The sequence below is a fragment of the Perognathus longimembris genome, chromosome 6 (genome assembly GCF_023159225.1).
Source record: "Perognathus longimembris pacificus isolate PPM17 chromosome 6, ASM2315922v1, whole genome shotgun sequence".
NCBI lineage: Eukaryota > Metazoa > Chordata > Mammalia > Rodentia > Heteromyidae > Perognathus > Perognathus longimembris.
In genome coordinates, this window is record NC_063166.1 from 7258469 (window position 1) to 7285578 (window position 27110).

Consider the following 27110-nt stretch of genomic DNA (forward strand, 5'->3'; position numbering starts at 1 on the left):
CAGAAAGGCTCAGGGACAGCACCCAGGCCTGAGTTCAAGTTTCAAACCTGGGTGCCTGTGGCTAATGCCTCTAATCCTACCTACTCAGGAGGCTTGAGACTCCCATCTCCAACTAACTGGAGGCAAGGCTGAAGTAGAAGAGCTTCAACTGTGAGCACGCATGCTGAGTGAGAATACAAGGCATTCCTGAGTGTAAGCCCTGGCATGAGCACACTAAGACTCAGGTCTTTTAGAGACCCTGATTAGGAAGCAAACATTCATCAGTACTCCCAAGCCAACCAGTAATGGAACCAGAAGGTTATTGATCAGGTAAGGGAGTAAAGCCTCCAGAAAAAAAAAAATGCTCCGATAGCTACATTCTGGTCCATCTAAATAGGCTAAGTAGTTCAATGTACAGTCTTGCTTCCTACACCTGTTTTCTCCACAAAACCTGGTGTCTTCACATAGGTGTACCCTACACTGTGTAACTGGTTTGGCGTCCCTCTTTTAGTGCAGAGAAGCACACTTTTTTTTTAAATAACATTTTATTTATATAAAATATTTAATACATCTTGTTTTAACCACCATATAAGACAGACCCAAGAATGGAAAGTGTTTCCTTAGTTTGGGGGATCCTGGAAATTGAGCCCAGGGCCTTCCGTACTAGGTAAGCACTCTACCCCTGAGCTTCAAGCCCAATCCTAGCTCCCTGAATATAAACCCCAGGCCTGCCATACACAGGACTTTGCAACACATCATTGCTAAGCAATCTGATTACAGCATGCTGGACAATGTAAGATCTATAACAAGAATTCCTGGCAAGTTAATGCAAACCAAAGCGGCCTAATGAATTACCTCATAACTGGAACATTTTGAAGGCATTGCTACACATCTAACAACCCTGTTTCACACCTATGTTTTTGAGGGGACCGCGAATCAAAATTTCAGCAAAGCTCATCTAGAAGGATTCAGGAAAATATTGGTAAAGCACATGCTTACCAATTGCTTCAATGGCACTTGAGTTGAGGTCCACCATTAGAGGTGGCGCTGCTGGCCGGAGGCAAATGCAACTGGATCAGTGCACAGGGCCACAAAGCAATGCCATCTGATTCAGTTTTGTCTCATTTATCATGTCTCATACCAAAGTGCTAGAACTGATATGGCGGATGGTATTATCACTGGATCACTTTTCTGGCTTACAGGGCAAGCGGTATGCTTACATATATCCTAACAGAGGATAGCGGCACAATAAAGATTCCCCTTCCCCCACAGACCGATGAAGGTTGAGGAGGAAATGGTCTGTTTTGAGCACTGTTTGTCAGCAACCTCCAGAAACAAGGAACGTATGCTCCCTCCACACAAGGCCTCTCAAGGAGTCTTCCAAATTGAACATGGAGTTTCCTCAACTCTCTGTGATAGCTTGGGGTGTCAGCAGTCTACCAAAGCATACTTGCCAGGGTCAAAAGTGATGCTAGGTACCAGGCTCTGAGCACTTGTTTTTAAGTCTTTTCAAAATGAGCTTGGTCTTATGGTGCAAATCTTGTACACATGCTAAGGTTCTTCGTCCACAATACCAAACCCCAGACAGGAGACACAACAATGTCAAGTTGACTCCTTCCTTCATGCTGTGTTGATTTGAGATAGTGGCCAATGAAGAAAACCAAACTGGGCCGTGACAAGGTACCTCCGTAGATCGCAGCACCTCCGTAGATCATAACGGTCTTTCCCCTTATTTCCCAACTTCTGTAGGCAGGAAATGATCTCCAAAGATTCGCACTAACAGTTCAAATCTGTCAAGATTTGGCACCTAGCACAACAGCAAGAAAAAGCAATTTTAGTCAGGCACCAGTGGCTCACACCTGTAATCACAGCTTATCAGGAGGCTAAGATCTGAAGACTGCAGTTTGAAGTCAGCAGGACAGGAAAGTCCGTGAGACTCTTATTTCCAATGAACTATTCAGAAAAAGCCAGAAGTGGTGCTGTGGCCCAATGGTAGAACACTAGCCTCGAGCAAAAGCTCGGGGATAGCACCCTGACAAGAGTTCAAGCCCCAGGACTAGCAAAAAAAAAAAAAAAAAGCAATTTCAAAGGTTAAAATTCTTAGCTGGGTGCCCAAGTTACACACCTGTAATCCAAACTACTCAGGAGGAAAAACCCGGAAATGGAGCTGTGGCTCAAGTGGTAGAGTGTTAGCATTAAGCAAAAGGGCCCAGGGACAGCACCCAGGCCTGGAGTTGAAGCCCCAAAACTGGCACAAAAATAAAACTGCTCAACAAAAATGACTCCAATTCTTTCTGAAACTCCTCCAACTCAAGCTAAATTTCCCAGTCTCTAACTCGAGTCACAGCTCCAGGTCTGAATTAGTTGTCCCTTACAAGGTTTCTATTTGACTTGTAAATCCTGACCTACTCCTCCCCAAAATATTTTTTTTTTGGGGGGGTGGTGTTGTTGGAGAGTAATGTTGAGAATTGAACCACAACCTTGAATATCCTTATCAAGTCGCTAACTACTGACTAACCCAAGCCTGTAAAAACACTTTGAAGTGACAGGGATGGCCTGGGGAAAGTCAGGCCAAAAGGGTTTCCAGCCCAGGCTCACCTGAGTCTAGTTCAGCTGGCGGATGAGCTGATTGATGCTTTCGCCCCGATAGCCAGGTGAGCCCATCTCCTTGAGGAAGCCCACTCTATTTTTGGTTGCATGACGGGCAACGGAGAGTTGGAAAGGACACAAAAACCTGGAGATCTGCTGGAAGTACTTCCCCGGGAAGGCGATTTCATGAATGAGGTCTTCCAGGCAAATGACGTCAAATTTCCCTAGGAGATAAAGGCCGCAGATTCACTACCTGTCCAGTGTGCACTGAAACAATGCATACTCAGATGCTAGAGCTGAGCCTGCCATGTTCTTGGAATCCCAAGAACACACCCTGGATGGTAGCATGGCAGCCACAGACTCTTGCTTTCTGCTCATTGTCCCCCAAAGCTGCAGGAACTCACCCAGGTGCTTCTCAATCATGGTATTGTCCGTCAGAGGGATGATCTTATTCTGAACCTTCGCTTGTCCACGTTTCAGGATGAGTTCTCGGACAGACTTCAGATTGGGAAATCTATGTGAGGTAGAATAGAGCCCACTGCATTATGGTGGTCACTCCTGCGGGCGGCTGAGGAGGGGTGGAGGAGCTCTTCCCTCACCTCTAGCCCAACCAGGGAGTGAGCTGCAATCACGTGCCATTGGATGCCTGGGAACACAGAGTGGGCAGGCTGAATAACTGAAGTGACCACCGGCACTAGGCAGGTTGTCGGGGGCTCAAGTACAGCAAGCGTGAGCTAAGCAACCATGAGGTCTAGAGTTCAAACTCTGGTACCAAAACAACAAAAAAACCCTTCCCCAAAGACAAAAAGCTGACTCATGGTGGCTCCTGCCTCAAATCCTAGCTACCCAGCAGGCTGAGATCTGGGGACGGCGGCTGGAAGGCAGCCTGGGCAGGAAAGTCTGTGAGACTCTTTATCTCCAATTAATCACAGCAAAAGCTGGAAGTGGTACTATATAGCTCAAATGGTAGAATGCTAGTCTTGAGCAAACTGAACTTTAGGGACAGTGAGTGCTCAGGCTCAGAGTTCAAGGCCTATAACCAAAATAACTAAATAAAATAAAAAGATGGTGCTAGGGTTTGGAATTCAGAGACTTGTGCTTGCTAGTTAGGCAGGCAGGTGCTCTACTAATTGAGCCTTTGTTGTTTTACCAGTCCAGGGGCTTGAACTCAGGGCCTGAGCACTGTCCCTGGCTTCTTTTTGCTCAAGGCTAGCACAGGGCCACTTTTGCCCCCCCACCCCCATTTCTGTGGTGCTTAGGAATCAAACCCAGGGCTTTGTGCATGCTAGGCAAGCACTCTACCACTAAGCCACATTCTCAGCCTCTGCTTTTATTATTTTTCAAGCAGTATTTTCACTTTTTCCAGGAACCTTGATATCCTTAGTTAAGTAATACAGCTTTTGCTGGTATCACAGGCACGTACCATCAAGACTGGCTTATAGGGGCTGGGAATGTGGCCTAGTGGTAGAGTGCTCGCCTCGCATACAGGAAGCTCTGGGTTGGATTCCTCAGTACCACGTATGCAGAAAACAAGCCAGAAGTGGCGCTATGGCTCAAGTGGCAGAGTGCTAGCTTTGAGCAAAAGCAGCCAGCCAGGGACAGTGCTCAGGCCCTGAGTTCAAGCCCCAGGACTGGCAAAAAACAAAAAGACTGGCTTATAGGCTAAATGGGGTTAAACGAACATTTTGCCTGGACTGGCCTCAAATGGCAATCCTTATGGTTTCTGCCTCCTGACTAGTTAGGATTACACATGAGTCACTGCAATTTGAAGACAACAACAGCAGCACTACAGGCTGAAAATGTGGTTCAGTGGTAGAACGCTTGGTTTGATTCCTCAGTACCACATACACAGAAAAAGTGGGAAGTGGCTGTGGCTCAAGTGGTAGTGTGCTAGCCTTGAGCAAAAGAAGCTCAGGGATAGTGCTCAGGCCCTGCGTTCACACCCCAAGACTGGAGAAACAAAACAAAACAAAAAAAACAGTACTAGGATTTCAACTCAGGGTCTCCTACTTGCCAGGCAGCTGCTCTATCCCTAAGCCATGCCTTCAGCCACATTTTTGACAAATGTTTCATAGCTGGGATGATAGGTATAAACTACCAGGCCCAGCCTCTTCCTATGAGATGAGGTCTCGTGGCCTTTTTCTCCCTGGCTGGTTAGAAGAGCAACTGTCAAGATCTCAGCCTGCCAAGCAACTGGGACGACAGGCAGGCACGACTGAGCCAGACTGACCCTTTTGTGGGGGTAATGTTCTACACAGGCATGGCTAGCAGCTCAACTTCCCACCCCCAATGATCAATCTCTCAGCCATCATACTTTGCCTACAACTGAGGCTCTGACTCTGTTCCAACTATCACCAGCACCATTCTTTCTTCTACTCTGCCCACTCCACAACCCTACTGTTCTTAGTTCCTAGGAACTGTGGACACAGCACAGTAGCCAACAAAGCCACAGGAACTATGAGACCAATCCCCTGCGTACCCTCACACAACACAAGCTAATTCACACAAAACATGTACTCACCCCCAGGCCACGTAAGGTTCCACTATCCGCAACATTCTTATGTTATCGGGAGTGACTTTGACAAAGACACCACTAAACAATTTCTTCAGACGAAGACTTGCAATGGTCTTCTGCACCAATAAGCTCACTCCAACAATTCTGAAATGAACAGCAACAGCAGTCAGGGGCTTTCTAGTCTATGTCAGTCTAGCAAGCACTTAGCAGTGCATCTCTAGGTATGCGAGGTACTCAGGAGAATGACACCGAATGTATCTTCAGTTGAGATGAGGCAGCAAGCAGATAATTTTCCCGTAATGAGGAGCAAGGCCAGGGGTGCTGGCTATTGAATAAATAGGATGGCGAGGAGATAGACAGCTTCCTATCAGTAAGGCAGTCTGCTAGAAAGATGAGTTTGTGACACTAGAGGCAAGGAAGCCCAGTTAGGAAGCTAACAAAATAGTTAAGGAGAAAAAGACTCTGGAGAATGCACAATTCATAAATATTTAAAATCATAGGCTTCTTATCAAGAGGGACACAGTTATATGTAATGGTGGGGACAGATAAGAAAATCAACACTAAGTGCAGGGATTTCTACCCAACGCCACCACCAGCTTTTAGTTCTTAGAAAGACATAGCAGGTCCCCCCTTCAGGACTCTGCATCCATGTTTTAAAGTTTTGGCCAATACCAGTGTCTTTCAAGTCTCAGTTCAAGTTCACACACTGCCTATCCCGTCCTGCGCTTTTCCTGATAGTACTTATGTGTCTGTTGTGCTCAACCCTGAATTCCTACCGCAACTTGCTGAGAAAGGAGGTTTAGGCCTATCTCCTAAACACCCTAGAAAATTGAACCAACAGTTGCCCTGGTCTCAAGAATCTGAAAGGACGCACGTATTCTACCTTTCGATGCGTATAACAAAGGCCAAGGTATGTTTATCGGGAACTTCCAAAGCACGAGGTTTCATGTCCAGACGTCTGACACGCACCATGTCACGCTGCTGTCGCCACGATTCATTTAGAAATGCCTCCAGTCGCTTAAATTTGAATGCTTTTCCTTTCCTCTGGGGTAAAGAAAGAGCACCATTATCACTTTGTGTTCATACTCACCTTTGCTTCTACAACTGAGTCGCTAATGACAGTACTGCAAATGACTGCAGTACTAATGACTCACTGCAAAGGGGAACAAATAAGCATATTTTACCTTAGTCTTATGAAGGGGAAAAGCAAAACAAATTTTAAAAAATGACAAGGATGGGAATGTAGCTTAGTGGTAGAGTGCTTGCCTAGCATGCATGAAGCCCTCGGCTAGAAGTGGTGCTGTGGCTCAAGGGGTATAGTGCTAGCCTTGAGCAAAAAGAATTTGAGGGACAGTGCCCAGGCCCTGAGTTCAAGCCCCAGAACTGGTAAAAACAAAAAACAAAAGAACAACAACAAAAAGACTGAGCTGGGGGCTCACACTTGTAATTCTAGCTACTCAGGAGGCTGAGACATGTGACTGAGGCTCCAAGCCAGCCCAAGTACTAAGTCTAGGAAACTTTTATCGCCAATTAACTACCAAAATGCCAAAGGAGAGCTGTGGCTTAAGTAGTAGAGCACCGGCTGTGGGAGAGAATGCTAAGGGACAGTGTCCAGTCTCTGAGGGCAAGCCCCAGGTCTGTCAAAAAGAAAAAAGCTGTACTGAGTTGAGAAAATTTGGGGAACTATGGGGAAAAGTTTGATTTCAAAAAAAATCACTTAATGCGCTGTTAACCAGTCTTTGTGGTTATGATTTAACACTGTGTTAGGCATCATAAAACACAAGCTTTTCCTGTCCCAAAAATAGTTTCATGTTTTCTCCAGACTGGGAAATAGCAAAAATTGTCCTCCAGCAGGGCGCCATGGCTCAAGCCTGTAGTCCTATCTACTCGGGGCTGAAATCTAAGGATGGAGGCAGTAAAGTTAGACTCTTGTTTCCAATTAACCACCAGAAAACTGGAAGTGGCCCTGTGGCTCAAGTGGCAGGGCCTTAGCATTGAGCTGAAGAGCTCAGAGACAATGTCCAGGCCCAGTTCAAGCCCCAAGACCAACCCCCACCCCCACCACAAATGTCCTCTACCTTCCTGCCTCAGCCAGAATGTAGAATTACAGGCACACACCACAATGCCTGGCTGCTTTGTTCTTGCCAGGTTTTAATATGAATCCAGAACTTCACCTTTCCCTTACATTCTATTTCAGCATTTTATTCACAGTATGTGTTTGGTTCTTTGCTACATAAAGACCCACAGGAAGGGCTGAGAATATGGCCTAGTGGCAAGAGTGCTTGCCTCCTATTCACCAAGCCCTGGGTTCGATTCCCCAGCACCACATATATAGAAAATGGCCAGAAGTGGTGCTGTGGCTCAAGTGGCAGATTGCTAGCCTTGAGCCAGGGACAGTGCTCAAGGCTCTGAGTTCAAGCCCCAAGACTGGCAAAAAAACGGGGGCGGGGTTGGAAGACCCATAGGAGACGTGGGCCTCGATGATACCGGACCAAGTTCAACACACGCTGTATAAAATTCACACAATACAAATTCTAGGGCTTCTTTCTTGGCTCCCAGACATTACCTCCTTTTTTGCCAAGAGCGCTTGCTTTGCTTGAGTGGCTTTGAGGGCTTGATAGGCTTTCCTCTTTTTCAGCAGATTTTCTGGAACCAAAGGGATCCTTTTTCTTTCCCTGATATAGGAAATTTAGATCAGCAAACAACACTTAGGAAATGGCCATTCAGGGTATTTTCCAAACTAATCCAGTATCTTCGACTTTGGGGGTAACCCTGCCATCTTCAAATCGAGATCCACCTGAAACTTATGGTTACTAAGGTCCCACTTTCAAAACTGACGCTTTGTATTCGCTGGTCCTTAAAGCCTTAAAAAACGCACCAAGGCCTGGGTCCCTGGGCTCACGCACGTCAACGGGGCTTTTGCGGCCACGGCGTTCCACACACCCCAAACCGGGGAGATTCTACCCGTGGAGTTGGGGCGATCCGTGGATACACCGTACCCTGAAGTCAGACTAGGGGAACCCAAGTCCTACACTGTTCAGCCATTCTGCCCTCCGTTACCCTCCAGCTCGAGGGAACCCAAACGGGCCCCACGCCGTTCCCTCAGCCCCCACCCCGTCTAATCGGAGCCTCTTCTCTTCCTGCAGTCTGCAGGGAGCCTCCGTTCCTGCCATCAAGGCGCACGCGGCACGGATGGCATCGGATACTCAACGCCCCAAACAAGAAACCAGAAACGCTCACCCTTCGTCGGCCATCTTTGCCGTGCGACTGCTGAGCATGCGCACCACCACCGTGCCAGGACAACAGTCGCTCTACGGCTCCGCGACCATCGAGACGTCTGCTCTAGCTCGCGTTGGAGGACCCGGGGGGCTCTCGCCCTCCTAAGGGCCAGGAAGGTCCTGTTAACCCGGATTCCTGAAACAAGTCGCAAAAAGCTTCCTCCTCGCCCCTCCCAAGCTTGTCAGAGCCGGTATTAGGAAGAAATCAAGCCTTTTTTAAGAGCCGTCATTACACCATCCCGGGCCGCTGGGGCAGCGAGCCGCCGCGCACTTCCCACCGTGCACCGCGGCTTCCGGGGTAGCGGCGGCGCGTCACTTCCGGCCCGCGCTCGGCCCAGTGGGGACCGGCGGCGCCGGTGCTGTGTCCGCCCGGCGGGAGGCGTGGGCCTTGCTGGCGCCCTCACGGAGGGTTGGAGGTGGCGGGTGATGGGAGCGGGAGGGAAGGCAGCTCGGATTCCGTCTGCTCGGTCTGTCAGCCCTCGAGCAAGGACCACAGCGCCGCCGTTCGGGATTCTCCTCCCCCTTGCTGCGTGCGTAAAACCTTCGGGCTGTGCGTGTGCCTTAGTCGTGGAGCGCTCGCCTGGCAGGCACGAAGCCCTGGGTTCGATTCCTCAGCACCACATACACAGGGAAAAGCCGCCAGTGGTGCTGTGGCTCAAGTGGTTTGCCTTGAGCAGAAAGACGTTCCGGGACAGTGCTCAGGCCCGGAGTTCATTCAAGCCCAGGACCGGCCAAGGGGCGCGGGTGGGGGGTGGGGGGGGGAAGACCTTCCTGCTGGGCGCCCCGAGGGCCGAGTGAGCTGGAAGCTGTCCACTCTGCGCTTGGTAGTCATTACCAGAAATGCTTCCTTGACACTGGGGACTTACTTCGTACCGCCTCCCTTTCTACTGCACCTGTTACCCTGGGTACCACAGGGGCGTCGGTATCCGAGGTGTGAAGCGGCCACCGTGGGCATCGATTCAGTGACGAGTAGCCAGTCCATCCAGAATGGTAAGGCTACGGACCGAGCTGCTCACTACTTGATGAGTAGGTGTCTAGGGACAACATAATCAGTCACTGACGAGTGTGGTTTCAAGTTGAGGGCTTGAATTTGGGGCCTAAGCATGCTGTCCCCTGGGTTTTTCGCTCAAGGCTAGCACTCAACCACTTAAACCACAGATCTACTTCTGAGTTTTTGTTGGTTAATTGGAGATCCTGCCCTGGCCGGCTTTGAACTGTGGTCGTCAGCTCTCAGCATCTTTGTAAAGAAGTAAAACAAGGCTCACCTAAATGTGAAACACCCATCACGTAGTAAACAGGAGACAAAAGCAAATTAAGGCTTTGTGTTTTCCTGTGTCTATAAATAAAAAAGTAAAGTTCTTCAGTAGCTACAGTATTAAAGGGAAGATGATGTTCAGTGTTGTAATCACGTTTCCAGTTCTAGATTGAGGAAATGATTTTCCACTGTTACCAGCAGGTGGTGCTAAGAGAATACTTAATGCAAAACTACTCTATTAGACTAACCCAGAGAAGATCTGGCCCCAGGGCTAGCAAGGGAGCACCCCCCCCCCCCCCCTCACATATTCAATTAGTGAATGGCTGAAAGGACTCTGATCTCTACTTTCTTTTTGGGTGGTCACGGGCTTGAACGCAGGGCCTGAACACTGCCCCTGAGATTTTTCACCCAAGGCTCCTACTCTCCCACCTAGAGTCACAGCACCATTTCTGGTTTTCTGGTGATCAACTGGAGATTGGAGTCTCGCAGACTTTCCTGCCCAGTCTGGCTTCAAACCTCAATCCTCAGATCTTAGCCTCCTAAAGTAGCTAGACTACAGGTGTTGAGGTACTGTCACCTAGCTTGAACTCATGTTTATTGAGCATTGACCATGTGTACCCTGAGGAAAATAAGATTTGAATTTATTCCAATAGGAGGTTACTGAAAGAATGTACCATATCTGCGCACACCCTTATAAAAGTTCCTGGTTTTAGCCTGACCTCCTAGTCTGTCCTTTCCATTTCTCTTGGTATCTCATGCATATTGAATTTGGGGGTGGGGTGGGAGATAGCAGATCTAAATATTTGCCTTCCCAATATTTAATTGTTGGGGGACTGTGAAAGATCTTTTCAGCTCTTCTTACCTTCCCAGAGGAAGGGGGCATGGGTCTTTTAAATAATAATTATTATTTTGCTCAAGGCTAACACTCTACTAGCGCTTGAGACACTGTACCACTTCTCACTTTTTATGTGGACTGTACTGAGGAATTGAACCCAGGACTTCATGCACGTTAGGCAAGCACGCTACCACTAAGCCACATTCCCAGCCAGTGCTTGAGATTTAATCCAGACTCTCACATAGGCTAGGCAGGTGAACCACACTGAGTCCTACCTTTGCCCACAGGATCCATCCACTGTATACTACAAATGTATATGGAATCGGATCTCACCACATATTTAACATTACAATTACAAAACTCCTTTATCTTCATTCTTTTTTTTTTTTTGGCCAGTCCTGGGCCTTGGACTCAGGGCCTGAACACTGTCCCTGGCTTCTTCCCGCTCAAGGCTAGCACTCTGCCACTTGAGCCACAGCGCCGCTTCTGGCCGTTTTCTGTATATGTGGTGCTGGGGAATCGAACCTAGGGTCTCGTGTATCCGAGGCAGGCACTCTTGCCACTAGGCTATATCCCCAGTCCCCTTTATCTTCATTCTTAAAGTATCATAGATTTTCTTTTCAGACATTACTCAAGAAACTATGCAGAAATAGATTACAGCTCCCTAGCAACTGGCAGAGTCTAGAAAAATGTCTGCGCCCTACTTTCTATAGACTGTGGGCTCCTAGAAAGGAGGAATCCTGACTGAATTAGCCATATGTCCTAAAGTCTAACAGCCCTGCCATGCTCAACTGTTTCTGACATGTTTGGTGGCTAATCAATGAATTGTCCATCTTCAGCTGGATGTTTAAGGGCCCAAAATGTCTCAGAAAATGCGAGGCCAAGCCAGAGCCAGGCCCTGCCTGAGCAGTGCTGCAAAGGTTTCTCTTTTCCTTTGCTTTTCCCCTCCAACAGTCCTCTTAGCTGTGCTAACAGTTCTTGGTGTCAACTCCCTGTGCCCGTGGCCTTAAATACTCAAGGCTGAGGGTTTTCACTGAGCTCACACGAGGCCTGCGTTCTCCTCTGGGCATGCCCCAGGGAAGGCAGAGATAGGCTCCATTCTTGCGTCCCCCCCAGTGTGAGGCTGCATACACATTTCTCCTGACATCAGAATTTGACAGTCCTCCTCTGAGAACTACTTCCCATCGAATAAACGATAAAGGAAGACAAGTATAAATTCTAGGCCCCAAAGAGACATCTGCTCCCTAGCCATCTGGGTGGAGTCATGCTTGTGAGAGTGGGAACTCAGAAGGGCCCCCTGGGGCTGGTTTTACAGAGCTGGGCATGGGAGTTTTTCCTTTTGATTTGGTCAAATATGGGAACCCAAAGAGACTATGTCATTCTGGAATACGTATTAGGTAAAATCTCTCCTTGAATTAGCTCTTAGCCTTCTCACATTTGAGCAAACTTGCTGCATGGTGATTGTGTGGCACTTCCCAAGTCCCATGTCCCCTTCCTTCGCTAAGGACCCATGTGACAGGAACAGGGACAGATGTCCAGTAGGCACAAGATGAGATTTCCTAACTGACCACCTGTGTTTCGTTTGTCCCTGTTTGGAAGTCTTTTTGCTCAGTGGTAAGGCTCCTTTTGGGAAATGCTGACGGCCTTCACACAGAATTCCCACTGACCATTTCCCTTTTCTTCTGGGGTGAATAGCCACTCCTGTTTGCAAAATCAAGACAATCACAGTTACACATTTTCCCAAATCTTTGGCTGTATTGCAATGGTTGTTTCATTTTGTAATCTCCAACTAAACATTTCCTAACCATGGATTAACAATATAGTTACTGACTGGTTTCTTTTTTTTTTTTTAACAGTATTTATCCAACATAACAAAATAAACTGCAATTTGTTATACTTTTTTTTTTACAAAACATTTTATAAATATTTTTACAAAATGTATACAAAGCAATTTCAAGTGAGACATACTATACAAATGAAGGTATTTAAGCAAATAAAAGCCCACCCCACACTGACAGCGAATGACACGTCTTCTGAAGTCAAGTCAGTCTGTAAGGCCTCCCTAATCTAACATAGAGTCTACTAAATTCTTCAGAGCTAAAATATGTTTTTCGTAATTGCCAGTTTAAAATTTGCTTTATCTTTAGGCAGTACTGAAGGACACAGAAAATCAAATGCGTAATAACAAATTCACACTTTTCCACAACAACAAACAGGAAAAAGAATTTTTTAAAAAGGAAAATGATTTTCTTTTTTGATACAAAGCACAAGTTATTCCTTAACTTTGACTAATGAACCCAAACAACTGAACGTTGGCCATCAAAGGCTGAGTGCCCTCCTCCCCCCGTTTGCCAGCCAGGGGGGCGGGGGGCAACGTTCGAGCTATGACCCATGTGTGCAGAACCTAATCACAGGAGTAAAATACATTTCATAGTCTTCATTTGTCGTTATCTAGAATCTTCCCTCCATAAAAAGTAAACTTACATACAAGTACACAAAAATTTACAAGTGTTCATTTGGGTGATTTAGGCTCTCCATTAGCTGGGTAAGTTTGAGGGGTTGAGAAACCTGTATGATGGCCTATAAAAAAGCTAGGATTGGGGTAGCAGGGCAGGAGAGGGGAGAGGTGACAATGTACATGAAGCTTGTCTTAAAAATTCCTGATTTTCAGTAATTAATTCGTGAGCAGCCTAGGTGAAGGCTTCCGGGGCATCGTGAGGGGAGTAAGGCCGAGGAGAAGAGCCTGCGAAGTGGGGTTCAAGGCAGGCTGCTAACCAGCACTGCCCAAACAAAGTTCTAACTGGCAATCCCAACTTAGCTTTCGAATGTGTCATAGCACAGGAAGAAGGGGAAATCTGCAACTTGGATTGGCACTAGTAAGGGGAAAAATGATAGCCCTAAACTGGCTGAGATTCTCCTATTTCTGTAGGCCCGGGCGAGCCTTGCGTGGACTGCCTGCCCTGCCTGGCCTGTTCCGAGGGAGGGCACAGGGCTTCTGTTGCCATGGGTTTTTTTGAGACAGGGTCTCACCAGGAGCTCGGGCTGGCCTTGAAGTGCTCCTGCCCCAGCCTTCCCAGGGGGAGGTGCTGGGATTATGCTACCATGCCTGGCTTAGTGCTCTGGTTTTGAAAAAAATCAGATGCCTTCCTTTCTGTGCAGGCCAGTGTGGAAAGGAACTGCCCAACCTGAAGACACTTGGGGTCACCCCCATTCTGGGGACATGCTAACAGGATGGGCTGTGGGTCTCAATAGCTCAAACCTGTGCACGGGTGCCACGGGACAAGGTGCGCCCGCACCACTGAGCGGCTTTCTCAGCGACCGTCACTGTGGTGCTGGAAGCAGCAACCGGGGGCGGGGGGGGGGGGTGTGAGCTGGGGCTGGGGCAGGGGCAGAAGGCAGGCAGGCAGGGAAAGCTCCCTGAACAGAAATAGAAATAAAGCAGTAAGCCATGTTCACCAAGGTGAACACGAGCCAAACACAATCCACAGCAGGCGTTCCCTTTGCCTCTCATGGAGATGGGTCTCGGCTCTTTCCTTCAGTGATGGGCCGGCTGGTTACCTTTGGTTTGTCTGTGTTTTGGTAATGAATGCTCCAGGGGTGACTGATTACTGCTGCCAGACAAGAATGGACAGGGCCAGAGTCCCCTTCAAGTTGAAAGTGAAAAAAACTTAGAACCTAGTTTTCACACAAAAGTGCTGTTTGATGCTCGGCTACTGGAGAGTTTAAACAAAACGGAACCCAGCAACACACAAGAACATACACGGTACATTGACTATGCCCGATTAGAAAATGCAGAGCTCTTGTTTTTCTCAGTAGTTAACATATCTATGCTTGTACATCTATACAGGGTATGGTCCTCACGGCTCTTCCCCGGCCTCCTCCGTACTCTCAACTTGCCCTTTTCCCTGGATTGACCCTGCGGAGCTGAGTTCCAACATTCGCTGGGTGACCCGGACGGCGCAGGCGCCCCGCAACTTACCTCCGAGTAAGTGGGCTGAGCCGGGAGAGCCCCCCAGCCCACCACAACACAAACCAAAACGCCCACTAAGTCTAGAGCTGCAGGAGATAGCCTCTACAAAGTCGCTTCTATCAGTCCTGTTTGATTTTTGTTTTTAATAAGTCTGTTCTTTTCAAATGACTTACTGATTGTCAAAATTTTACCCAAGGGCCAAGTGTATTGTGATCTCATTGAGTGACAGGGTTTTAAAAAAATGAAAAAAGAAAACAAATCAACAAGAACAACGAAAGACCGTAAGCACTTTGGTAACACTGGGAAGGAGAGGGGCCTAGCAGACTGCTTTCTAACACGGAGAACGGCACGAGGATCTCCCTGGAACCATGGCGGTATTGCTCTTAAACAAAGACCGGGACTGAGGGGGGGCGGGGGGCGGGGGGAGGAACCTGTGCGGAGGTCTAGCAGGCTGGAGACAGGAGACGTTTCCATTTGCTTTGCCGGGAGAGAATGGAGCGTGTCGGGGCGGGTGTCGGGTGGGGAGGGACGGCTGCTATTAACACTCTAGGATACTATTTACAGCTGCTTCTAATATGGAGTCCGTTTCCACGACGCCTTCACTGTGGTCCGGGATGAACTTTTCCAGGCAGTTTTCCTGTGAAGCCATGGGAGAGAAGTTGGGGAAGTCTAACTCCACAGAGCCACTGACCGTGGGGTCGCTCTGAGACTGCCGCCCAGCCTTTTTGAGTTCCAAGATGTTCTTAAAAGTTGTTTCTAGACTCTTGGTGAGCTGGAGGTCAGCCTGGGGCTCGCCGGAGCCCCTCAGGATGTCCGTGCGCAGAACTTCATTCTTTGGAGAGCTCCTCGGCGCCCGGTCCTGGAAGGAGCTGTTGCACGTCATGTCCAGGTGAGAGTCCACCAGGACGCTGGACAGCTTGCTGTCAGTACCGTGATCCGGTCTGGAGGAGGTTTTGCGGGGTCCCTCGGCGCCCGGAGAGCCCTCACCCGCCCTCATGGGGTCTCTCCGGCCACCCCTGTCCTCGTTCGCACTCCGGTACTGAACTGAGCCTGCTTTGTCACGAGCGGGCACTCGGCACTCTGTGTTTTTAGAAACGCTGCCATCCGCGGAGACCACCATGTGATTAGGCACTGCATGAGATTGGTCGTGGTTCGGTGGCTCGGCCACGCCTGGTTTGGCTCGGTCTCTGCTTTGGGCCTTGGCCCCCGGGTGTGAAGAGCTGCTTGATTTCCCACCAGGCTGGTCACTCCGGCCACACTGGGTCTCGTGAGCCGCTTTATCAAGCTTGAAGGAACAACAGAAGTCGGCATGAAAGCCCTCTGAAAATGGAAAGGGAAAATACACGAATGAGTAATCCTACTCGGGAGAAGGGCAGCTGGAAGCCAGCCCAAGCAAGAAGTCTGTCAGAACCCATCTCAACAGAAAAGGCTGCGTGGGGCGGATTGCGCCTGTCAATTACAGTGGAGGCATAAATAGGAGGATGTAGGTCCCCACTAGCCTGGGAAGCTTGAAACATTATCTCAGAAATAACAGAGGCAAAAAGGGCTGGAGGTGTAGTTCAAACCGGTAGCGTACTTGCTAATAAGCAAGGCGGTTCTGAGTCAAACTTGGGTATTGCCAAAAAAGCTTTTGTAGATAGTATCAAAATATAAACTGTAGTCCTTGCTGGGTGCTGGTGGCTCATACCTGTCATCCTAGCTACTCAGGAGGCTGAGATCGGAGGACCACAGTTCAAAGCCAGCCCAGGAAGGAAAGTCCATGAGACCCCTTGTTATTTCCCAAAGTAGAAGTAGAGCTGTAGCTCAAGTGGTAGAGTGGTAGCCTTGAGCAGGAAAAAAATAAAAACAAAAAAAACACCAACTCAGGGACAATGCCCAGGGCCCTGAGTTCAAGCCCCAGGACGGGCACCAAAACAAGAACAACAACAAAAACCCCACCATAGTCCTATTATCCATGGGGCTGGGGCATGGCAATCAATTCAGTGTATCTATTTGTGACCAGCCTGGGAATCAAAGGGAGACTTCCTCTCAAAAGAAACAAAAATTTGGAGGCTCACAAAAAAAAAAAAAAGAATTTTAAAAGAGAAGTATAGGAAGTGGTGCTGTGTCTCAAGTGGTAGAGCGCCAGCCTTGAGCTGAAGAGCTCAGAGACAGCGCCCAAGCCCCAAGTTTAAGCCCCAGGACCAACAACATAAAAAGAGACGTGTACTCATGATCTTTCTGCCTCAGTCTTCTGAGGGCTGGGATTACAGGTGAACACCATTACATCGTGATGTGGTGCAAGACTTGGAGTGTGTGTGATGGTACTAGGGGCTTGAACTCTCCTTTAGCTTTTTCATTCTAGCTGGTACTATACCATGTGAGCCACACCTTTACTTCCCAACTCTGTGCTGATTAATATGAGCTAAAGAATCTCACTGTAGGCTTCGAACCTTGATCCCTGAATCCTAGTCTCCTGGGTAGTTAGGATTACAGGCTATGATTATATCTATTTCATGGACACAGAAGTTTTGGGTTTTTTTTTTTTTTTTGCTGGTCCTGGGGCTTGAACTCAGGCCCATGAACTTCTCTGGGCTCAAAGCTAGCACTCTACCACTCGAGCCATTAGCATACCACTTCTTGCTTTTTCTGAGTAGTTTATTGGAGATTGGGGTCTCACAGATTTTTCTGCCCAGGCTGACTTTGAACTGTGATCCTCAGATCTCAGCCTCCTGAGTAGCTAGAATTAAAGGAGTGGCCTTACAAGGCTTTTAACTTTTCTTTTTTGCCAGTCCTGGGGCTTGAACTAATAAGGGCCTGAGCACTGTCCCTGGCTTCTTTTGGCTCAAGGCTAGCACTCTGCCACTTGAGCCACAGTGCCATTTCTGGCTTTTTCTGACTATATGTCATGCTGAGGAATTGAACCCAGGGCTTCATGCATGCTAGGCAAGCACTCTAGTGCTAAGCCACATTCCCAGCCCTACAAGTCATTTTTAAATGTAGAGCACTTAACAGACTTAAAATGCATTCAGCTGACAGGAAACTGATGTGATTAGAGGAATGTATTTCAGTTGATCATCACAACTCATAGATTGTAGTTGGGGCTGTTTCACTCCTTATGGTAAACTGAAGATAGCAATGACCATTCATTCTAACAACGACCTTCAATAACATGCTAAGGTTTAACTGCTGTTTGAAGCCTTTTCAAGTTAGTTTTCAATGACCAGGGAGAGGCTGAACATTTGAAGTTTACAATGAGAAAAAAAATTATGTAGTTGAATGTCATATTCCAGTTTGGACTTTTTTATTGTTGTTGGTGGTGGGGCTTGAACTCTGGGCCTGCATGCTGTCTCTGAACTCTTCAGCTCAAGACTAGCGCTCTACCACTTGAGTCACAGCTCCCCTTCTGGTTTTCTGGTGGTTAATGGGAGAGGGGAGTCTCATGGACTTTCCTGCCTGGGCTGGCTTTGAACCAGGATCCTCAGGTCTCAGCCTTCTGAGTAGCTGAGATTACAGGCATGAGACACCAGTGCCCAGCCAGGTTGGATTTTAGACCAGAGATGTTCCAGAGTACTCATACACTGCTCTCAACTCTAGCGTTTTGTTTGTTTGTTGGTTGGTTTTTGTGGTGCCAGTCCTGGGGCTTGAACTCAGGGCCTGGATGCTGAGCTTCTTTTTGCTCAAGGCTAGTACTCTACTACTAAAACACAGCTCCTCTTTTGCCTTTTTGGGGGAGTAGTTTATTGGAGATAGAATCTCATGGACTGTACACCCTGGGCTGGCTTTGAACCCTGACCCTCAGATCTCAGCCTCCTGAGCAGCTAGAATTATAGGATTGGGCCCCCTGAGCCTGGTTCTATCTAGGTTTTTAAATTTTCTTCTCAGAAGTCATGCTCTGCCTTCTGGTCTCACCCCAGGGTCAGTTTATACAGATGTCCCAAAGGGCCCTGGGGCCTTGCTACTCCACACCGCCATTTCCTACCAGGGTCTACGAGTGCCAGACGCCTGTCTCGGGAGAGCGACGCTCTCTCCTCCTGGGTGAACATCCTGTCGATCATCACCATCTCGGCAGAGGGAGTGATCCGCTGCAAAGGAGAAGCGAGTCATTTCCGAGGCCTTTAAATCCGCGCACACAATCAGGACAATTTGCTATCAAGGTTCCGGTCGGGTCCCATCTAGTCACATAAGATGCATTTTAATGTTTTAAAAAATGTTATGAAGTAGCTGTACAAAGGGGTTACAGTTCCATAAGTCAAGTTTTCAGTACAATGCTTCTTGGTCAACAGTTGTTGTTTTTTAAAGAAATGTACATATTGGTACAAATTCCAAAGCAGGGCGGCGAAGAGCTTTCCTTTCTACGTCCCAGCGCACGGGCTGTCACCGGGCGCCTCTCCCTGGAGACAGCCCCACCCAGCCTCATGCTGGTGGCTACCCAGGCGGAGGAAATCCAATGCCTGGCGCTCGAGGCCAGCCCTGGCGAAGAAATCCTCAAGGCTGTCTCCAGTTTCCCTGCAAAATGCTAGAACTGGAAGCATGGCTGAAGTGGTAGAGCACCACGTGAGCAAGAAAACTGAGTGAGAACGTGAGGCCCTGAGTTTTGCCCCAGTACTGGCACACACACAGTCCTCTCCCAGAGATGTTCTAGGAACACACTGCACATACATCATATAGGTATTTCTTCCTTTATTTTTTTGAACATACCTTTCTTGTCCTCCTCTACTTAATGTATTTAAGAATGCCCTTTTACTTTACAGTCAGCTATGTTTTAGTTGCAGTTTCGCTTTTAGCAGGGCTTTGCTTAATAGTCAAATCTTAAATTTCTGGGTCTCGTTGGCTTCATGGAAGATCTAAGCTTATTTGACAAAATCAGTATTCCTGCTTCACAAATGGCAGAGTTGGCCATTTGTGATTGTCTCTAAGTCTGTTTCAGAAAAAACTGTCAAGGAAATATATAAAACCAATTACATATATTCACAATATCGTGTGTGTGTGTGTGTGTGTGTGTGTGTGTGTGTGTGTGTGTCTATACTGGGGCTCTCACTTGGCCCTCATGCTCAAGGCTGGTTCTCTATAACTTGAGCCACAGCTACCCTTCTTGCTTTTTGCTGGTTAACTGGAGATAAAAGTCTCATGTACTCTTTCATCTGGGCTGGCTTTGAATGCTGGGCTCACTAACTTTGCCTGGGCTGATCTTGAACTTAGTCCTGTTGAGTGCTGAGATGCCAGCACACCCAGCCTTTAAGAAGAAAAATAATGTTTTTTGGCTGGTCTTGAGGCTTGAACTCAGGGCCTGGGCTCTGTCCCCGAGCCTGGTTGTGTCCAAGGCTAGCTAGCCCTCTACCACTCGTGCCACAGCGCCACTTCCAGTGAATACTTTATTAGAGATAAGAGTCTCACGGACTTTCTTGCCCAGGGTGGCTTCAAACCATGATCCTCAGATCTCAGCATCCTGAATAGCTAGCATTTCTTACAGGTGTGAGCCACCGGTGCCTGGTGTCATTTTTTTTAAATTAATTTTTAACTGATACCTAAAAGTACTAAAAAGCTATATATTTGAATGAAGCACCTACGATTTTTCAGTATGTGCAGATACTGTGCCAGCAGTTTAAACGTATCTCCTTCAAGCACTTCTCTGTTCTCTGAGAGCCCTCCAAGTCCTTCCGGGCTCGTGAGATACCGCCTACAATGTCACCCACACTCACCTCGCTGGGAAACGCACGACTACAGTGGCTGGCTCGGATCCCACCGCAGCTCAGCACACCCTGGCCAGCCTTCCCCGTCCCTGCTTCCCCTCCCCTCTCTCGGCCCCAGCCTCTGGGAACGCTCAGTCCCATACCCAGGACCTCCACCGCTCAAGGGATGGCTCAACCTCTGAGGCACGGGACCCACTTTTCACGTTCCACACAGGAACGACACCACGCGCTGCTGTCCTTCTACGTTTGGCTTATTTCACTTAGTGATTCCTTATTTGTTAAACAAGAAAACAGAATTGGTTGTGACAGCAAATGTAAGCTGTCATCATTTATAGGAACATCTAAGTGTACATTTTGCTACAGTGTTAAATATCAGTGCTTTTTAAAACTAGATGCTAGGAATGCAATTCCCTGAGCATTTTCTCTCTTCCAGGTAGCTCTGGACATGCAGATGCAAAGGCAAACAGACTTAGAATCACAACTTTACCATGGCATCTTCTAGAAGCAGGCATCTGTATTTGTTCAGCATAGCTTGGGTCCTTTTTAGGAGCTGAGTGGCAACTGTTTCAAATTCATTGTCCACTTTAAAAAGAGAGGAAGAAAAAATAGTCAGTGAATAAATGATCCAAGGTCTTTTCCTTTTTTTTTTTTTTTTTTTTTTTTGCCAGTGCGGGCTTGAACTCAGGGCCTGGGCACTGTCCCTAAGCTTCTTTTGCTCAGGGCTAGCACTCTACCACTTAAACCACAGCACCATTTCCAGCGTTTTCTTCTTATATGGTTCTGAGGAATCAAACCTGGGGCTTCATGCATGCTAGGCAAGCGCTCTACCGCTAAGCCACATTCCCAGCTTAGGTCTTTTCTCTCTCTTGTTTTTTGTTTTTGTTTGGTGCCAGTGGTAGGACTTAAACTCAAGTGTATTGTGCTCTTCCTTAGCTTTTTCACTCAAGTCTCTACAGCTTGAGCCTCAGCTCCACTTCCAGCTTTTTTTCTGGTTAATTGGAGATAAGAGTCTCGTGGACTTTTCTGCCTGGGCTGGCTTTGAATCATGACCCTCAGATCTCAGCCTCCAGAGTAGCAAGGATTACAGGTGTGAGCCTCTGGCGCTGTCAGGGGCAGATATTAATAATAGAGGACCGCAGACCTCACTTCTTTCCAACAGTATGAAAAGCTGAAAAGGTTGGGCAATGAAGTCTAACGGTCTGGGTGAGGTGGAAGAGTTTCACGCAAAGACACAACCTGCCCGACACCTCAGCGGTCACTGCCTGTGGCTCTGTCCTTTGTCCTCTAGGCTCAAAGACTTCACAGTTTCTAATTTACCCTTCTCAGCACCGTCCCACTGGGGTCAAACGCTGGACAAGAGTGGAGGGCACTGATGGTCTCTGGGCTTACCCAAGAGGCGCAGCGGGATGGGTGGAGTTGTAGAGTGGGAGAAAGACTCTGGTGATCCCTAATGTTTATGTCAGTATCCTGAAATCTAGCCAACCCCTAGATCACTCGGGTGATGTTTTGGGGGACAGGGGTACTTAGTTACTAGCACTGAGCAGCCAGGGGCACCGCCTAGGCTCAGATGCAGCCGGGCCTGGCCGTGCCATCGGCAGAGGCAGCCCGGCCATGCTTCTGTTCACCCTTCCTGAGGTCCCGAGCTGTCCGGGAGTCGCAAAGGCAGGTGAGGATTCCTCACGGAATCGTGAGAAGCGCAAGGCGCCAGCAAGCATGTGAGTCGGGGACAGGCTAGGCCCGAAATGGGCGCCCTGCATCCACCAGCTGGGAGCGGCCCTGCCCTTGCTTTTCTGCCTGGTTACCTTTCTTCAGGTCTTCCTCAGTGGGCGTGGAACCCTGGCACACGTGGTAGGAGAGCAGTCTCTGCACGGCGTCGCTCAGCGAGCGGAACTGGCTTTTGTCGGGCGTCACGGCGTGGGCTTGGTCCCTCTGAAGCTGCTGCAGGATGCTTCAGAGGAGAAATGGCCGGGCTCAGTGGAGAGTCACGTTAGGATATCAAATCTAACCTTGATGTTTATTAGCATGCAAAGGAAATCAGGGCTACGGGAGTGTCACTTCATAGCAGTCTTGTCTGCTCCTGTTCCATTGGGTCTACTGTCACCATGACCCTGGCTTGGGGAGCCCTGGTGTGTGGGCGCAGGCGGAGCACTGGCCAGCGAGCCCACATGCACACTGCTGCGCCAAGCACAGGAGCTCGGCCAGCCCCGTCTCAGAGAGAAAGACAAAGAACTCCAAAGAGCGACGGAGTATACAGCAGGCTCAACCTACTGCACCTGTGCAGGTTCTACAGAAAACAAACCTTAGGAAAACATTTTCAACGTGCTTAAGTGCTTTTATGTTGGTGCAGGTCCTAGGACTTGAACTCGGGGCCTGAGCACTGTCCCTGGGCTTTTGTGCCCACGGCTGGCATGCTACCATTTGAGTTACAGCTCTACTTACTACCGGCTTTTTGGTAGTTAAACGGGCTTTCCTGCTGCAGCTGACTTTGAACTGCAATCCTCAGAGCTCAGCCTCCTGAGTAGCTAGGATTAGAGGTGTAAGTCACCGGCACCCAGCTCAAAGTCCATTTTTAAAAGGTGAGTAAGGGCTGGGAATATGGCCTAGTGGCAAGAGTGCTTGCCTCCTATACAGGAAGCTCACGGTTCCATTCCCCAGCACCACATATATGGAAAACGGCCAGAAGGGGCACTGTGGCTCAGGTGGCAGAGTGCTAGCCTTGAGCGGGAAGAAGCCAGGGACAGTGCTCAGGCCCTGAGTCCAAGGCCCAGGACTGGCAAAAAAAAAAAAAAAAAAAGGTGAGTAAATTCACTGTTACAACCTTGTTTCTGTAGAATGTTTACTAAGGCTTGGGGACCCACAGCAAAATGAAAAATTAATTCACATTGCCAAAGGTAACTCACAAAGCTCCTTTAGTTAGCTGTTTCGCAGCCGGCCGCTTTTGTCCTCCTGAATGACTGTCCACCTAGAAACAAAGCACAGCTCCTGTTAGTTCCTTCTGTAGAAGAAACAGCAGAACACAGTTCCAAGTAAAACTCACTGTCTCCCGCGTGTCTGTGCCATCCACAGCACATTCTAGAATGTGACTCAATGCAAACGAAATAAGCAAGCATGGCGGACTCCAAGTAGCGGAGTTGTCAAGTTAAGATTACAGGAAGCCAGACTATCAGGTCCTCAGGAGGACCAAGCTGGTTATTTTTTGTTAGACATGGGGTCTCACTGTGTTGTCCATGTTAGTCTGCACCTCCTAGGCTCACATGATCCTATGGCCAAGTAGCTGAGACTACAGATGCGTACCACCGTACCTAGCCCAGTTTGTACTTAAAAACCTGAGTCCTCAACTACCGCTACAAAAGCATCACTATGGTTTTTTTTTTTTTCATGCTGGATATGGGAGCTTGAATTCAGGACTTCATACTCTTCTGCTTCTTCGGCTCATAGCTGTTGTTCTACCACTTGAGCCACACCGACAGTCTTGCCTTTTCTGCTTAATTGGAGATAGTCTCAGATATTTCTGCCTAGGCTAACTTCAAACTGTAATCTTTAGATCTCAGCCTCCTGAATAGCCAGGATTACTGGCATGAGCCCTAGACACCTGGGTCCTATGTGTGAATTTTTTGTATGTACGTTGGTACTGGGACTTAACCTCAGTGCCAGGGCACTCTCTTTTAGCTTTTCCATTCAAGGCTGTTGTTTTACCACTTGAGCTACAGCTCACTTCTGGCTTTTTGCTGGTTAATTGGAGATAAGGTCTCAAGTATTCTGCTGCTTGAGCTGGCTTTGAACCACGATCCTCAGATCTCAACCTTCTGAGTAGCTAGGATTACAGGCCTGAGCCACCAGCACCTGGTAAGAGTACATTTCTTTTTGAACGACGTCACCTCTTGACTTGCTTTCTCAGATTTTCTCTCCCACCCTACCCAGAAGTTGTATAGTTCATTTTTATTTTTTTGTTGGTCATGGGGCTTGAACTTAGGGCCTGGGCATTGTCCCTAAGCTTTTCTGTTCAGGGATAGCATTCTACCACTTTGAGCCACAGGTCCACTTCTGGTTTTCTGGTGCTTAACTGGATATAAGAGTTTCATGAACTGCTTGGACCAGCTTTGAACCATGATCCTTAAATCGCAGGCTCCTGAGTAGCTGGGATTACAGGCGTGACCCACCAGCATCTGGCTGTATAGTTCATTTCAACATAGTGTCTAGCAAGTACCACTACTGCATTTGTTCACACTTCGTCCCTCCATTTCTGTGCCCCCCCCCAGACAGATAAAGGAACAAAAAGACACAAAAAAGAAAACAAAAACAGCTACAAAGAAAAAAACCTCTTGTTTCCATTTCTTGGAGTTTATTTTGATAACAATTCTATGATCAGATGCTATGAGGGCCTTTCTTGTGTGTTGGCTACTGGTATACACACATACACACACACACACACACCACTACATGTGTGTTTACATATACATGTATATGTAAACTGGCAATCGACTCCAGGTCCTTGCCTGTACTGGGCAGTGCTGTCCACTGAGCTCCCCACCCTCCCCAGCTCCCGCAGGCGAGCAAGCACAGAGCAGCCAACAGGACCACACTTCCACTAGCTATGCTAATGAAGGGCGGGCTATGCAAATCGCCTTCTACCTGCACAGCTGGCTGGCCAGGAGATGATCCAACTGCTTTCTCCTGTTGTGCCTGGGAGTTCCCTAAGGACACCGGCAGAACTTTGCTTGCAGAATCCTGCCCTGTGAGAACAGAAGACAGTGTGCCATGGGAATGGAAAATCAAGTCCCCTACAGCCCAACGTGTGAAAAGAACCAAATATTTTGAGAGGGTTTTTTTTTCTTTTGGCAGTACTGGGAGGATTTGAATTCAGAATCTCTTGCTTGCTAGGCAGAAGCATTACTTTTTAGACCATGCCACCAGCTCTTGAAGGGGGTCTCTTTCTCGTGGAGGCTTGCTCTGAGGAAGGTAGCAGAGAAGGACATTGGTTTACAAGCTCCAGAGGCAGAGGTAAGGGTTTGCTTAGGTAATAAGAATAACCAAATCGAATGAGTGGTAATACCCAGAAGCCACAGCGTCTTTGAATTCCCTGGGGTCTGAGCCTCGTGGTGGGTAGCTATAACTCGTGGCGTTTTCAGCGTCAGGAGCGGGTTCCCTTGTGTGCAGAGAGCACTGTGAGCACCATGTGGACGCAGTGCAGAGCCACAGGTGCCCCCCCACCCCCAGACATGCGTCCACACAATTTGCTGCGTCATGACGGCATTACAAGTGACACAAGGTGGCGGTGCCTGTCACCGTCACTCATAGTCTATTACATGAGCGTGGTGCAGCATTTCGGGGGGCAGGTAGAGGAAGGCGTGCCTGGAGGGTGGGGGGGACTGTGTCAGCGGGCTCCCCAGTGTGGCCGGGTGTGGGGGGGCGGGCAGGTGTGGGGGCCCCTGCAGGGAGGCCTGACCTGGCAGTGTGTTCAAGAGCCCGGGGATCTGCGTGGGCCGCAGGCTGTCGGCCGTCTTGGAAGTGGAAATGGGGGAGGTCTGGTTCAAGCTTTTTTTCTGAGCCTGTGGAACATATAATCAAGACGGGAAACCATCAATTGCATCATTAGAAATCGGAATTAATTACTTTAAATGCCAGCCAAGCCTCTCAGAGCCTATATGACTTTTTTTTTCCTGGTTAGATTACAGAACAAACGAAAATGTTCAAAGCATGACTCTTTGGATGCATTGAGAGAATTTGGCAAAGCACATCTCCTAAAATCTACAAGCGCACAGAACCTCTCAGCATCCTTCAGTAGACATGCGGTGAGCACACTGTTTTCTCGCCCCTGGAACTGGTTTGTGGTACGCTGGAATTTAGCCTGTGTCCCGGTCCACTCATGAGTCTGACTGCCAGTCCCCACATGGGGCCTGCACGGTCTCAGGACTGCTCAGGAGGCTCACTGTCCAGACCACTGCTTTGCTCTGCAGAAGGTTTTAAGTACATTTAATTCCTGTTTCCTGGTGTGGCTCTACTTTGTGCCACACCAACTTCAACTGGCAAATAATCAGGAAATGTAAATTCAATTTAATATTAGCCGGACAAAATGATAATAAGGAAAATTAATCCAATTGTATAGTTGTTGTATGCTTCCTCTCTCTCTCTCTCTCTCTCTGAATCGTGGGGCTTGGACTCTGGGCCTGGGCACTGTCCCTGAGCTCTTCTTCAGCTCAAGGCTAGCACTCTACCAGTTGAGCCACAGTGCCATTTCTGGTTTTCCGGTAGTTAATTGGAGATAAGAGTCTCAGGGACTTTCCTGCCTGGGCTGGCTTTGAACCATGGTCTTGAGATCTCAGCCTCCTGAGTCGCTAGGATTATAGGCATGAGCCACCAGTGCTCAGCCTGTATGCTTCTTTTCTATAAACATCAACTGGATGATGTTTAAGAACAAAGTTTTTCTTGCCTTTAAAAACCATTTGTCCTACCTACCTGTGTTGTGATGGGGATCAAATTCAAGGATCTGGCAGGCTAGTTAGTAAATACTCTATTACTGAGCTATAGCATCAGTCCTACAGTGCTTGCTTGCTTTATTACCTGAAAATCCTTTTTAAAATTTAATTTACTTTATTGTTATGATAAAGGTAATATGCAGAGCGATAACAATTACACGAGTCAGGAAATGAATCAGTTTCCTTGTGTACAGTGTCTTGTTCCCTCTCTCTCTGCCCCTCCCTCCCATCTCCATGCATGAGTGGTAGAGTTCACTTCCCTTCATGTCCATTGAGCTCCACTTTCTCATCCTTTCCCTCCATTTCTGTGCTCTCCTCACTCTCCCAAAGATATACATATGACTACACCCTACATAAGGTAGAGAAGACAGAATCATCAGACACTAAAAACTAAAAAAAAAAAAAGGTCTTTTGTTTCCATATCTTCAAGTTTAAGTATTTCATATAAATATGAAGAGGAACTTAGGCATTGCACCTTTGTGCTTCTCTCCTTGAATCCTATATAATTTGTCACATCCCAACGCATTTTAGATTTTAGAGA

General features: G+C 48.0%; 2 protein-coding genes across 4 annotated transcripts in view; both read right to left on the minus strand.

The window, feature by feature from the left end:
- Positions 1-1099: 1099 nt before the first annotated feature.
- Positions 1100-8612, minus strand: Rpl7l1 (ribosomal protein L7 like 1). The gene is made up of 7 exons (XM_048347761.1): positions 8324-8612; positions 7650-7758; positions 5967-6127; positions 5090-5227; positions 2973-3082; positions 2578-2792; positions 1100-1786 (listed from the first exon to the last, which is right to left on the minus strand). Exons 1-6 carry the CDS (start codon positions 8359-8361, stop codon positions 2584-2586), a joined length of 765 nt encoding a protein of 254 aa, XP_048203718.1. The 5' UTR covers positions 8362-8612; the 3' UTR covers positions 1100-1786; positions 2578-2583.
- A 3946-nt stretch (positions 8613-12558) lies between these two features.
- Bicral (BICRA like chromatin remodeling complex associated protein) overlaps positions 12559-27110 on the minus strand; it is a 70849-nt gene continuing 56297 nt past the window's right edge. For all 3 annotated transcript variants that reach the window (XM_048347758.1, XM_048347759.1, XM_048347756.1), the window contains 7 exons: positions 25540-25642; positions 24726-24826; positions 22994-23055; positions 21896-22041; positions 20581-20675; positions 18383-18485; positions 12559-15741 (listed from right to left, as the gene is read on the minus strand). In XM_048347758.1, the coding sequence (XP_048203715.1) occupies positions 14960-15741; positions 18383-18485; positions 20581-20675; positions 21896-22041; positions 22994-23055; positions 24726-24826; positions 25540-25642 (1392 nt within the window). In that variant the 3' untranslated portion in view covers positions 12559-14959. The remainder of the gene's footprint in view (positions 15742-18382; positions 18486-20580; positions 20676-21895; positions 22042-22993; positions 23056-24725; positions 24827-25539; positions 25643-27110) is intronic.

Excerpts from the sequence above, each read along its gene's own strand:
- Rpl7l1 (XM_048347761.1), bottom strand. The coding sequence starts at position 8,361 with ATGCTCAGCAGTCGCACGGCAAAGATGGCCGACGAAGG. Across the intron at positions 7,759-8,323 it reads GCAAAGATGGCCGACGAAGG|GGAAAGAAAAAGGATCCCTT; the intron begins GTGAGCGTTTCT and ends TTCCTATATCAG. Across the intron at positions 2,793-2,972 it reads CATGATTGAGAAGCACCTGG|GGAAATTTGACGTCATTTGC; the intron begins GTGAGTTCCTGC and ends TTTATCTCCTAG.